Here is a 13,764-nt window from a genome sequence, read left to right on the forward strand (position 1 = left end):
AACTCAATATTGTCCGAAGTAACATACGAGAGGGCTTATTTCATACTAGCTATCCAAAGTGTGCTCAGCATCAGAGATGCTAACATGTTAATCCGATATAAAATGCAACTGAAGTAGATCACAACTTTTTGCCCTTAAAAAGGACCTCAAAAGCAGTTAGACAACAATATTCTTAAAACAACTGCACAGAATGCTAAATTGCTTCACCTTTCGTGATCGACCTTCCAAAAACGATCTTTGCCTGAAACACGATGCAGAAGGTTGAATCAAGTTTTCCGAGACCTATTATGCCCTTGTACAATTTCTCCGACTTTTCAATCAAACTTTTTGCAATGTCCAATACTATATATTCTGGCTCGGACAGAACCAAACACACATCTACGATGAGCTCAACTACCAATTCACAAGACTATGGAGAGTTGTCTGCTAAGTGACAGGTCTTTAGGAGAGCTACAAGAATGCAGTTAGTGAACACAGTTGACAAAACAGCATGTTTCATAATTCCTCAAAATGAAAGTTTCCCTTTAGTGCCTGGAAAATTCCAGTTTTCCATTATTTTGTCTACCACTGCATTCAGATGAGTGAACCTTAGCCAACATTGTCTGCTGTTGCAATATAAAGCAAAACATTGAAGTGCTGGCTTGAACCTGCCCTTCACTAGTCAAAGAGCTTAAGATGCTTCATTACTATCTGTCACCTGTTTTCTCCAAAATGCAACTTTGCTGATTAGAGACATGGCTATCTATGCTTGTAGGACCAAGGTCACATCGCAGTGCAGAACACTATTTGAACGGACATTAAGAGCGAGGGTAAACGCAGTAAAAAACACATGGCTTACTTGCAACAAAACATTGCTCTGTGTTACACTTCAGCTTGTTAAATTCCACATAAGACTCATTCTAATCAAGTTCCCGCACCAACTAAACCAGTGTGCATTTACTATCAGCTAACATGCTTAAGCCTTTCTTTTTTATATAATGCAGAATGCCTTGAAATTTCCGTGGTGCACAGCAGCCTCAGTGTTTAGTCCAACTCCATTTGCTATAACTAAGCCAAAATCATAGACTTGTTACGGTGCAAAAGAAAGCCATTCAGCCCATCATGCCTGCACCGGCTCTGTGAATGAGCATCATGATTTATTGCCATTCTCCTGCCTTTTCCTCATAACCACGCACATTGTTTCAAATCAAATAATCATCTAATATTCTCAAATACCTCGATTGAACCTGCCTCCACCACACTTCCAGGCACTGCATTTCAGACCTGAACCACTCTGTGACAAGGTTTTTCATGTCACATTTATTACCTTTGCAAATTCGTTTACATCTGTGCTCTCGCATTCACGATACTTTTACGAGCAGGAACAGTTTCTCCCCATCTACTGTCTAGTCCACTCATGGTCTTGAATACCTCTATCAGATCTCCTCTTAGCCTTTCTCCCCCCCCCCCGCCCCGTCAAAGGAGAGCAGTCACAAGTTCTCTAATCTATTTTAATTATTGGAATTTCTCATCTCTGGAACCATTCTTCTGCACTCTTTCCAATGCGTTCACGTCCGTCTTGAAGTGTGCCGCCCAGAACTACACACAATATTCCAGTTGAGGTCAAACTCGTGTCCGATACAAGTTGAGCATAAGCTCCTTGTTCTTGTACTCTAACATCTCCCCCTCCCCCCAAGGATAGTGAATACTTTATGAACTGCTCTCTCCACCAGTCCTGTCACCTTCAGTTACTTATGCACATATACACCCAGGTCCCTCTGCTGCACTCTTTACTTTATGTTGTCTTTCCACATTCTTCCTCGCAAAATGAATCACTTCACACTTCTTTTGCATTGAACTTCATCTGCCACTGATCTATCTGCTCCACCAACTTGTCTGTATCCTTTTGAAGTTCTACATTGCCTTCAGTTTACAATACTTCAAAGTTCTCTATCAATGTCAAACTTTGAAATTGTCCCCTGCACACCAAGATCCAGATCAATAATGTATACATCAGGAAAAGGTGCAAATATCGACTCCAGGGGACACCACTACAAATCTTCCTCCAGCCCAAAAAATGCCCATTAACCACTGCTCTCTGTTCCCTATCACTCAGCCAATTTTGTGCCTATGTTATTACTGCCCCTTTTATTCTACAAGCGAGGACTTTGCTCACAGGTCTGTAGAATGTCATCATGATCTTTGGAAAACCCTGTGTATCACATCAGCAGCTTCACTCTCATCAACCCTCCCGATTACCTCTTCAAAAAAAACTCCAAAGATAGTTAAACACGATTTTCCTTGAAGAAATCCATGCTGACTAGTCCAAATCAACCCATATTTTTCATGTGACTATTAATTCTATCTCAAATAGTTATTTCTAGAAGCATCCCCACCACAGATGTTAAACTGACTGGTCTGCCATTGCTGGGTTTAACCATACAGTATTTTTTGAACAGAGCAAAATGCTTGCACTTCTCCAGCCCTCTGGCATCATTCCTGATTCTAGGGAAGATTCAACATTATGGCCGGTCCCCCATAATTTCCACTTCTTTACACATCCTTGAATACATCTCATCTGGTCCCAGTGCCTTGTGAACTTTAAGAACAGAGTTTATCCAATGCATCTTCCATACCAATTTTGAACTCTTCTAGTGACAGAATTTCCTTGTCTGTCACCATGTCCTGGATTGGCGGAGGCAATGTATTGATGCAACACCTCAGCCTGCCCTTTGCTTCCATGTGTAAATTCCCTTTTTGGTCCCTAATGACTCTGCTCCTCCTCTCATCAACCTTTTATTATTTACTGCTTGCAGACTTTGGGGTTCCACTTCAGGTTGGCTGCCAATCTTCTCTTATAATCCCTCCACTCATATTTGCTTCTTCATCTCTCCTCTGAACTTTCTGTATTCAGATTGGTTCTCAAATGGTATTTTCCACCTGGCACTTGTCAGAAGCACACTTTCTCATCCTTGCCTTAATTTCCATCTCTTCTTTCATCCACGGAACTCTTACATTTATTTCCCCTACCTTTCCTTTTGAAGGAATATAGCATGACTATGTCGATACCATTTCAGTTTCGATGGTAGTCCATTGTTCAGCTGGATTTTTCCACCAACCTTGGGTTCCAGTCTGGCCAGGCTAGTTCCATTCTTGCCCCATTGAAGTGGGCTCTCCCCCAGTTAATTATTTTTATTCTGGATTGCACATGGCCATTTTTACGATTTCCTATCCAAAACCTTATGATACAATGATCACTGTTTCCTAAATGCTTCCCCATTGACACTTGATCTACTTTGCCCACCTCATTTCCAAGAATCAGGTCCAGCAGTGCCTCCTTTTTTGTTAGAATGAACACTTATGGCTATAGAAAATTCTCCTGAACACAACCAAGGAACTTTTGCTCCTCTCCGCCATTTACATTACCACTACCCAAGTCTATTCTGGGAATTAAAGTCCCCTATTCTAACTTTTCTATAATGTTTATACCTCTATAATTTGCTACAGATTTGTTCCTCTATATCCTTTCCACTGCTTGGTGGTCTATAATCTACACTGAGCAGTGTAATTGCATCTTTTTTGTTCCTTAGTGCAAGCCAAATTGATTCTGTCCTTGAACCCTCTGGGATATCTTCTTTCTCCAGCACTGTAGTGCTTTCCTTAACTAATAGTGCCTCTTCTCCTCTTCTTTCTATCCTGCCTTCCCGGTACACCTTGTACCCAGGAATATTTAACACCCAATCCTTCGGTCAAGACTCTTATCACCACATCATCATGATTCCGTTTGACAATCTGTGCCTGTAACTGACCAATTTTATTCACTGAACTCCATTCATTCATATGCATGCAGTATAATACTGATTTATAACCTCCACCTATTAGTTTACTATTCTCCATTCTTGTGCCCTCTGTTTCTCCCAATATTCTCTGCATTTTGGTGTTACTCTCTAATACTCTCCTGGTTCCTATACCTCGGCCAAGTTTAAAGTCCTCTGAATAGCATTAGCAAAATGCCCCACAAGGAACTCAGTCCCAGCTCCATTCAGGTGCAACAATCCAGCTTGTTCTAGTGCCAGCTTTCCCAGAACCAGTCCCAGTGTCCCAGGAATCTAAAGCCACCCCCCCCCCCCCCCATCTTTCCAGCCATGACTTTCAAATGAAAATTAAATAAAAATGCTGGATTAACCACATTTTTATGCTTGTCAAGTACATTGAAAAGTTCTTCCCTTCTCTCATCTACCAGGAGTTTTTTGTGTGCATATTTTAACCTTGTTGCAACTACTCACTACTAAGCACTGTTAGACTAGCCTGGGACAGTGGTGATATCAAGCCTTAAAGAAACGCTGACACATTTCCACTTGGATAATCTATTCTTTTCACATGTTCGTTGCCAGTATTTGCAGTTCCATGTACCAACTGCAACAAATATATATTCAGATCCTTTGAGATGTCTCATGCTTAGTCTTCACTTTATTCAATGCTGTCTGTCTTCTAAATAGGAAGGTAGAATGCAAGAGCAAACACTTCAATAGCATCTAAATGACTACAACATTCAACAGCTGCAGCTATGTTGTACACTGAGCTATTTAGGACAGGATGAAGGACAGTATTAATCTTTCTCATCCGACAGAAGGTTGCACTTGCCGCACGTTACAACAACCCAGCTGATAATGAAACAAACCCAAAAGAATTGAATTATCAGATATTAGAGATTTAAACCCTCAAGTGTCTAAACATCTCCTGCCAGGGTTACTAGCCCACTCAATTTTGTAATTTGAAGTTTAAACTGGTTATCCCATACCTTTTTCACAGGTGAAGTTGGTGCAACTTGATATGTGGGTACGGTTGATGGGGCCACTGCAGCAGACTGGATACCTCCACTGTTGATACGGTTCACATTATTTACAGTCACTGCGGGTTTGCTTTTTTCTGGAAGAAAATTGCACTTATTGGTTGAGTAACCAAAAAAACCTCCCAAAATTAACATGTAAACTACTACGGTGGTCATAGCATTCCATTTTTGAAACCTGACAGCATCGACCCTTGTGCAGAATATTACAGGATGAAATGTTTAACAGAAAGAACAAATCTAAAATCACTTGTGTCTAATTTGCTAAATGTTGAACAACTGGCATGACTTTACAAAATGAAATGTTACGGGACCTCATGGTGCTGTTGGTCAGGCACTGGCCTCTCAGCCCTGGCACCTGAACACAAACGCAGCCTCGGCTGATGGAATGAGAATTCTGTCTGTTGGCTGCAAGGATTCCACGTGGACGAGATTTTAGTCTCAATTAAGTTTCTCATGGACCTGAACTCGTTGCACAAAACTGCCACTCAATTCCATTACTAAGCAATTAATGAGGTTGACATTGCAGGGGCGGATATGAAGAGAATTTCACTCTGCATGCTGTTTGTGACTTGGGACCGACTGATGCTGACATGGGGTCGAAGTAGAGAATGTTCTACACATCATGAGCATACCCCTCACTTCAAAAACAAACTCTTGGCGATTTTAGACAAAAAACTTCATAAAAGGGTAATGCTATTGGAGGTTTTGAGATGGTCCAATTATTCTATGATGTGGAGATGCCGGCGTCTAACCATTATTCTAACCATGGTTAAATTTATGGGTAACAATGTGAAAATTTCTTGGAGGTTACCTGTCTCTGCTTCTGACTCAGAGTCCTCCTCCTCCTCCTCTTCACTAGAACAACTAGAGTCATCTTTCTTTCCTTCCTCCTCTTCGTCCACTTTCTCCTGCTCCAGAGACTCGATATGTACTGGAATCTTCTGTTCATTCAGCAGGGTTTCTTTACTGTTAGAAGAATTTCAGTAAGGTACTAGTTTGTAAACTATGAATAATCTTGTTCGTGAGCAGGAACACGAAATGGAAAACTTGATTTCCCAAATGAAGGAGTTCATCAATCATTGCTAACATATTGTGAATCTCACTTTCACTTACCTCTTGATGGGTTTTAACTGTTGGTTGTTCTCCATTGTAGTAGTTGACTCGATCAATGGGGACTTATTTGCTTGTTTTTCCCTTAAAAGCTTTTGGGGAGGAAAAAAAATATACAATTTTAAGATGCTGTGGGCAGGATGGTAAAATTCCAGCTGATATCTCCTTGATGTATGCATTTATCACTTGGATAATTCAATTTACACCTCAAGAAGTTACATTGTGTTTTGAGCAAAATCAGGTGTCAGGACATGGACTGAATCCAGAATGAAAATTTATTTTTCATGGAAACAAACATCACTAAAATTCTCAATGACTGTCACTGAAGATGTAATGCCTGAAGAACAGACAGTTTTTGGCTTCTACCAATTGTTGCGATTCAACAACTGTGTTTGGAACGCGAGTGGCTAAATAGTTTGCACCTGTATCCTGACTAGTGCATATGGCAAACAACTTTCTTCTGCTCTGGACTCTGAGGAAACAGACACGGATTGGGCAGTTTTATGCATTGGCCTCTCCACAAAGAATGGCAAGGGGAGGCAATGGCCTCGTGGTATTATCGCTAGACTATTAACCCAGAAACTGAGCTAATGTTCTGGGGACCCAGGTTCAAATCCCACCATTGCAGATGGTGGAATTTGAATTCAATAAAAAAAAAATCTGGAATTAAGAATCTACTGATGACCACGAAACCATTGTCGATTGTCAGAAAAACCCATCTGGTTCACTAATATCCTTTAGGGAAGGAAATCTATCGTCCTTACCCGGTCTGGCCTATGTGTGACTCCAGAGCCACAGCAATGTGGTTGACACTCAACTGCCCTCCAAAGACAGCTGGGGATGTACAATAAATGCTGGCCAGCCAGCGACGCCCATATCCCATGAATGATTTAAAAAGTCAAAAATAAATTACCTGCAGTCAATTTTAATTCACACTGTAAAGTAGATTCTTTTCTACTCATTCATGGGATGTGGGAGTCACTGACTGGGCCAGCACTTATTGTCCATCTCCAACTTCTCTGAAATGAGCGGCTTTGCTAAACTATTTCAGAAGACATTTAAGAGTCAACCATTACTGTTGGTCTGGAGTCACATGTAGACCAGACCATGTAAGGATGGCAGATTTCCTTTCCTAAAAGGACACAGGTGAACCAGGTGGGTTTTAGCAAAAATCAATGATGTTCATCATTAGACTTTTAATTCCAGATTTTATTCAATTCAAATTTCACCATCCATCATGGTGGCACTCAAACCCAGGTCCCCAGAGCAATGCCCTGGGCTTTTGGATTACTCGTCCAATGGATTATTAGCTCAGTGATAATGCCACTAAACTATATTCGCCCTGGAATTAAATGCTAACAATTATTTTTCTTTAACAGTGGTTAAAACAATGTTAATGCAGAGTTTAAGAGCAGGGGTGGGAAAGGTTCGAACATCAAGCGAGAGAAGTACTCAGATAAAGTGAAATGAGATCACAGAGCAATCTAAGAATGAAACCTCACAAACTATATCATGGGACAAACAGCCAATGCAACAGAGCAAGGACACATGCGATACTCATAGGGCTGGGGAGAAGCCATAGAGTGGACTAATTTAGGTCTGTGAAATGAGGGGGTAAAGGGGCAAAGTGAGAACCCAAAGCCTGCGGTGGAGAACTTAAATGAGGGGAAAATATGTGAACACAAGGAGACCATTTTTTGGTGCTGGAAAAAAATGCAGACTTGGGAGACCAGATAACAGGTAGAGTAGTGATGCTCAGGTCAACCAGAATGTCAAGATGGTGAAGCACTTGACTTAACTGATGTGGTAGTGATAAAAGTTGGAACCAGAGGCAGCACGTATCGGTAGGAATGGAAAAGGAATGGCTTTGGTGACACACACTTAGTGGAAACATTTTCACTTTCTTCCTTACAACAAGTTGGCATCAGTGGTGGTGCTGGAGAGGTGAAGTTGGGTGCCAGGTGCTTGTGAATGGTGTCACCAGGGGACAGCAACAGGCAAAAAATGAACATGCCGGTAGCAGACCATTGATATACATGCAGAATTATATGTGGCAGCAGTCACAGGCTTTTTGAACAAGTTATATACAGGCAGAGATTCCACACATCTGAATTTCAAACAGATTCTTGCATAGAAATTTTAAAACAGCATTATTTATTGTGCACAATGAGTAGTCAAAACAGCGTTCACCACTACTCAACACACTGAAAAATAACTAAAAGGTGTTGGGAATGTGTCTTCCATGGTAGCAAAAAGACCAGTTTCCAAAGATGCTAATTCTGGTTTAAATGATAAATCCTTGAGAATTCTATTCGAATGCAGCATGTGAATTCACAAGCCAGCTTTCATGTTATGACCAAAGGCTTTCTTTCCATCCCTTTTTAGCTCAGCAGAAAGCTATATGTTTGCATGGATAGTCAAATCATAATAATTATTATTCAAGTTATATTGAAGAGATTCACTGTCTACAAGAGACGGTCAGTAAAAGTATTGATCAGTTAAAGCAGCAGTCTCCAAACTATGGCCCGCAGCGGGCTGCTTCCGGATCGGAGTTTGGAGACCGCTGGGTTAAAGCATTGATTTGTAATTGGTACTTACCATGTTCTGCCTTTTTTGTAACTCTTCCAAGTACCCAAGAATATCTTCATCAGCTACATCAAAAGCAGTTTGCCCCTATATACAAAATTCACAGGTCTCAGAGGAGGTCTAACATAAAAAGAAAAATCTTTCTACTAACTCACATACCAAATTGAAAATAAAAGTTCATAAAGCACAAACTGGACAGAGGGTTTCAGAAGACATGGTTATGTAAGTTTGAGTTTAAAGGTTGGCAAGTTATGTTGCAGCTTAATAGAACCTTAGTTAGGCCACACTTGGAACAGTGCTCAATTCTGGTCGCCACACCAACAGGAGGATATAGAGGATTAGGACGGGGTACAGAAAAGATTTACCAGGATGTTGCCTGGTATGGAGGGCATTAGCTATGAGGAGGTGGTTGGAGAAACTTGGTTTGTTCTCACTGGAACAACGAGGTTGAGGGCCGACCTGATAGGGGTAACAAGATAATGAAGGGCATGGACAGAGTGAATCGTCGGAAGCTTTTTCTCAGGGTGGAAGAGTCAATTACTAGGGGGTGTAGGTTTAAGGTGCGAGGGGCAAGGTTTAAAGGAGATGTACGAGGCAAGTTTTATTTTTACACAGAGAGTGATGGATGTCTGGAACTCGCTGCCGGGGGAGGTAGTGGAAGCAGATACGACAGTGACTTTTTTAAGGGGCATCTGGACAAATACATGAATAGGATGGGAATAGAGGGATATGGTCTCCGGAAGGGTAGGGGGTTTTAGTTCAGTTGGGCAGCATGGTCGGTGCAGGCTTGGAGGGCTGAAGGGCCTATTCCTGTGCTTCAATTTTCTTTGTATATCGCAAACTCTTCACAACACTCTTAGAATTGAAGGGGGTCAGTATGAGGCACTACATTCACGAATATTGTTGTTTGCTCTCAAATGATATTCCCCCACTTTAAATCTGCCATTAAACCCTCTCCTCAGAAGAACTCACCCTAATCTGTCTTTGCCCCACCTCAAACCTCCTTTTTCTCTTCAAAGTCTTTGATCGTATTGTCACCTCGCAAATCTATGTCCTTCCAATCGGCAATTCTATATTTGAACTTAGCAGATTTCCAGCCCTGCAATAGTTCTGAAAGGGCTCTCATCAGAATCACAAATGACATCCCTTGTAACTGCAACAAAGGTAATTATATATGGCGTTGGTGAGGCCACACCTGGAGTATTGTGTGCAGTGTTGGTCTCCTTATCTGAGGGAGGATGTTCTTGCTCCAGAGGGAGTGCAGAGAAGGTTTATCAGAAAGCAGGGCTGACATATGAGGTGCGATTGAGTCAGTTATGATTGCATTTGCTCGAGTTAAGAAGAATGAGGGGGGGGTTCTCATAGAAACCTATAAAATTCTAACAGGACTAGACAGGATAAATGCAAGAAGGATGTTTCCACTGGTGGGTGTGTCCAGAACCAAGGATCACAGTCCGAGGATATAGGTTGACGATTTAGGACAGAGATGGAGAAATTTCTTCACCCAGAGAGTGGTCAGCCTGTGGAACTCACGACCACACAAAGTAGTTGGAGCCAAAACATTGAATGTTTTCAAGAAGCAGTTACATATAGCATTTGAGGCAAAGGGGATCAAAGGATATGATTTTGGGGGGGAGGGGGTGTGCAGGATCAGAGTATTGACTTGGTTGATCAGCCATGATCATAACAAATGGTGGAGCAGGCGCGTAGGGTGGAATGGCCTCCTCCTGCTCCTATTTTCTATGTTTCTATCCCCCTTCATCCTTCGAAACACATGTGCAATATTTGACACAGCTGACTACATCATCTTCCTTCATGATCTCTCTTCCATCATTCAACTGGGTTGATCTGCCCTTGCTTAGTTTCATCCTTGCCTACTGGAATTATAGCTGGAGATTCATCTGCAGTGGACTTTCTTTCCACTCAGTGGAGCTCTTAGATTATCGATCTTCAGTGCCTTTCATCTACATTCCGCTCAAAGGCAAATTATCTAATACATGCGGTTCAATATAGGCACTGACAACTCAGCTGTATCCTGCCATCACTTCTCTGGACATCCATAAGACATTTCCTGCCATCACTTCTCTGGACATCATAAGACATTTCCAACCAAATATTACAAAAACTGAAACCTGTGTCTTTGGTCCCCACCACAAACTGTATTCACTGGCCACTCAGTGACATTCTTGACTCTGCCACTGGCAATGCAACGTAATATCCTGGTTACCGAAACACCTTTCTGTTCCACTTCCCACTGAATCCCTTATCATTTTCCCATCCAATCTTTGTCATGCCCCACTTGTACAGTTGAGCCAGCCATAAACTAACTTGCTTGAGTTTGTTGACGAGGGAGAGAGTTGATGGGGGTAATGCCTTTGACAGTCATACATGGACTTCCAAAAGGTATTTGACAAAGTGCCTCTTAAGAGGTTTGTCAACATGGAATATCAGACAGCAGCACGATTACAAAATTGGCTTTATCTCTGTTAATCTGGATTTTAAAATTCTCATCTTTGCTTTCAAATTTCTCCCTTACCCATCCCCAACTATCTCCAGGCCTACAAACCTTCAAGATCTTTACGCCCCCTTCCACTCTTGCCTTTCGCATGTGATTCTAACTGCTCTACCCATCACGGCTGCATTTGCAGCAGCCTTAGCCCAAAGCTCCCTCCTTAAAATCACTCCTTAAAACTGAAATGTGAGATCAGGGTTTTGACCACCTGTCCTGATAACTCCTCCTTTGGCTTAATGCCAATTGTTAATGCTCCGGCAAAGCCTTTTCCGAGGGTGAGCAAGTGCAAGATGTAAGCCAAGCATTTATTCCCCAAAAGCTTGACTTTTGTTTTCCATAAACAAAAGCAAAGCCAATCCTTGGGAATGTGATTGTCTCAAACCAGACCGAGAAATCATCCTCTCACAGATCATTGATAGGGTGATACTGAATTTGGTCTACTTTATTATAGCGATTTCAACTGCTGTCTACTTTATTGCGATCAGATCCAAGTACATCCAAGGCACATTTAAACTCCTCACAGCAAACAACTAACCCCATTTACCCTTGCACTACAACACTTGTCATATCTTTGTGAAGCAGGTTTTCATTCCTGTTACATGCCATTGCAAGACTGTGCCTAAAGAAATATGGAGTCCCAATTGCATGACCACACTATCAGAAGCTGATCTAACTGTTGTTACAATCCAACTTCAGCTTCATGCACCATTTATCACCAGGATGAAAATGCCAAGTCCGTGATTAGGTGAAACGGAATGTCATCCTTGCTTTTAGTTTTTTGTCTTCCAATTTATAAACAGAGACACAAGGAAACGGACCAAGATGATCATGGTCAACAAAATACCGACTGCAGCTCAGCAGTCAAGCTTCAAAATAACAAGTGATTTTATAATGCTGCCTTGTGAATCTAAAATATTGACTCAAGTGTTTAATGAGTGATTAATGAGTTTTTACTGGTGTTAATATATTGGAAATGCCTTTTTCTGGTTGCACGGTTTCCTTATGGGTCACCCCATCTCTGTAAGCAGAGCTGCAGTCTGCCACCAAACAACTTCACATTCAGATAATGTTGACTCCAAGTGCTTTTTGTGCATAACTGAATCAATGAGATCACTCATGTTTTAAAGTTGATTTGTTAGTGTCACAAGTAGACTTACATTAACACTGCAATGAAGTTCCTGTGAAAATCCTCCAGTCGCCACACTCAGGCGCCTGTTTGGGTACACTGAAGGAGAATTTTAACATGGCCAAGGCACCTAACCAGCACGTCTTCTGGACTGTGGAAGGAAGCCAGAGCACCCGGAGGAAACAGACGCTGACATGGGGGGGATCGTGTAGACTCCACACAGACAGTGACCCAAGCTGGGAAACAAACTTGGGTCCCTGGCGCTGTGAGGTAGCTGTTCATCACTGTGCCACCCGAATGAGCCAGGGTATTAAGGCTACTATGTGCTGAGCTTTCTTATTCAGCCAGTGATACAAACACAACAATTACCTTCAGTTCTCTGAGCCAAAGAAGGTGAAAGAACAACCTGTTCAGCTTAAATCACTGCTCTTCCTTTTCATTACACCCCACTCGCCAATACCTTGTCAACATTGTCTGCCAATGCTCAGCATTGATGAATGGACACCTCAAAAGGTGCTGCCAGAGGCTGCTAACACATGTGAAACATCACTACAGCAAAGAATCAACACTTTCAGGAAAAACAGGGAGGGAGAAAAAAACTAGACATAATGCAAAGTATCTTCAGATACTGCCTTCCACAGCACTGTGATCACAGGGTTAACCAGTGCTTGAATACAGGAAATAAATCAATATTCCAACAGACACTAAAGCCTAAGCTTATAAGCACCTGTTATTTGACACATCTTTCATTTGGACATAAAAGATTCCATAGCACGATTTCAGAGGACTTCTTTCCATCAAAACTAAAAGCAGGTTATCTGGTCATCACACAGCCATTTGTGGGATCTTGCTGTGTGCAAGTTAGCTGCCAGATTTTCTACATCACAACAGGGGCTGCAATTTAAAAAATATGTCAGCTGTGAAGTATTTCGAGACATCCTGAAGTCATGAAAGGCATTCTTGAAATGCAAGTCTTTCTTCCGTTAAATATATTCCGAAGATCAATTTGTACTCCTGCACTGCTACTTCTATGCAACATTTAAATGCTTAAAAGCCTATTCATGAGGTTACTGAAATTCTAGACAATGTGCAGTTTGTTGCCTATCCTCTGAGGTGATGGTGGACTTCGACAATTGCTTTTACAACAGTAGTTTGTTGGGTCACTTCAGAGAGTATTTAGAGTCCAACGTATCATGGGACAGGAATAATCTTTTCATCGGCCTACATAGGGGAGAAAGGTTTCCTTCCCTGGCAAATTGCGTACCTTTGCAATTTCAATCTGGCCTTGCAATCACTTAACCATCTGCTTCTCTTCACACTTGTGACTTAAAAAAAATTTAAAACTGTTACCACAAATAAAAAGAAAATTAACTGGCAACAAACCACTTTGTTGATCGTCTCCATGTCACAGAAGCTTTCCACCAGGATTCGGCAAGTTTCTTCTTTACCCCAGTGTGCTGCAGCATGAAGTGGGGTCCAGCCATCATAATCTTTGATATTTACATCATAACCTGCCTGGATTAGAAGCCTGTCGATTTAAAAAAATAACCTTTTGAACAAGTCAACAAAAAAATCCTGCAAATGTCATCTGAGTTACAG

General features: G+C 41.6%; 1 protein-coding gene across 20 annotated transcripts in view; it reads right to left on the minus strand.

The window, feature by feature from the left end:
• The window catches only part of ppp1r12a (protein phosphatase 1, regulatory subunit 12A), a 196,279-nt gene that overhangs the window by 81,072 nt on the left and 101,443 nt on the right, over positions 1-13,764 (minus strand). For all 20 annotated transcript variants that reach the window (XM_078219507.1, XM_078219500.1, XM_078219518.1 and 17 more), the window contains exons 5-9: positions 13,549-13,693; positions 8,540-8,614; positions 5,945-6,033; positions 5,643-5,797; positions 4,781-4,908 (exon numbers count right to left, since the gene is read on the minus strand). In XM_078219507.1, coding sequence (XP_078075633.1) covers positions 4,781-4,908; positions 5,643-5,797; positions 5,945-6,033; positions 8,540-8,614; positions 13,549-13,693 — 592 coding nt within the window. The remainder of the gene's footprint in view (positions 1-4,780; positions 4,909-5,642; positions 5,798-5,944; positions 6,034-8,539; positions 8,615-13,548; positions 13,694-13,764) is intronic.

This window comes from Mustelus asterias, chromosome 9 (genome assembly GCF_964213995.1).
Source record: "Mustelus asterias chromosome 9, sMusAst1.hap1.1, whole genome shotgun sequence".
Classification (NCBI taxonomy): Eukaryota; Metazoa; Chordata; class Chondrichthyes; order Carcharhiniformes; family Triakidae; genus Mustelus; species Mustelus asterias.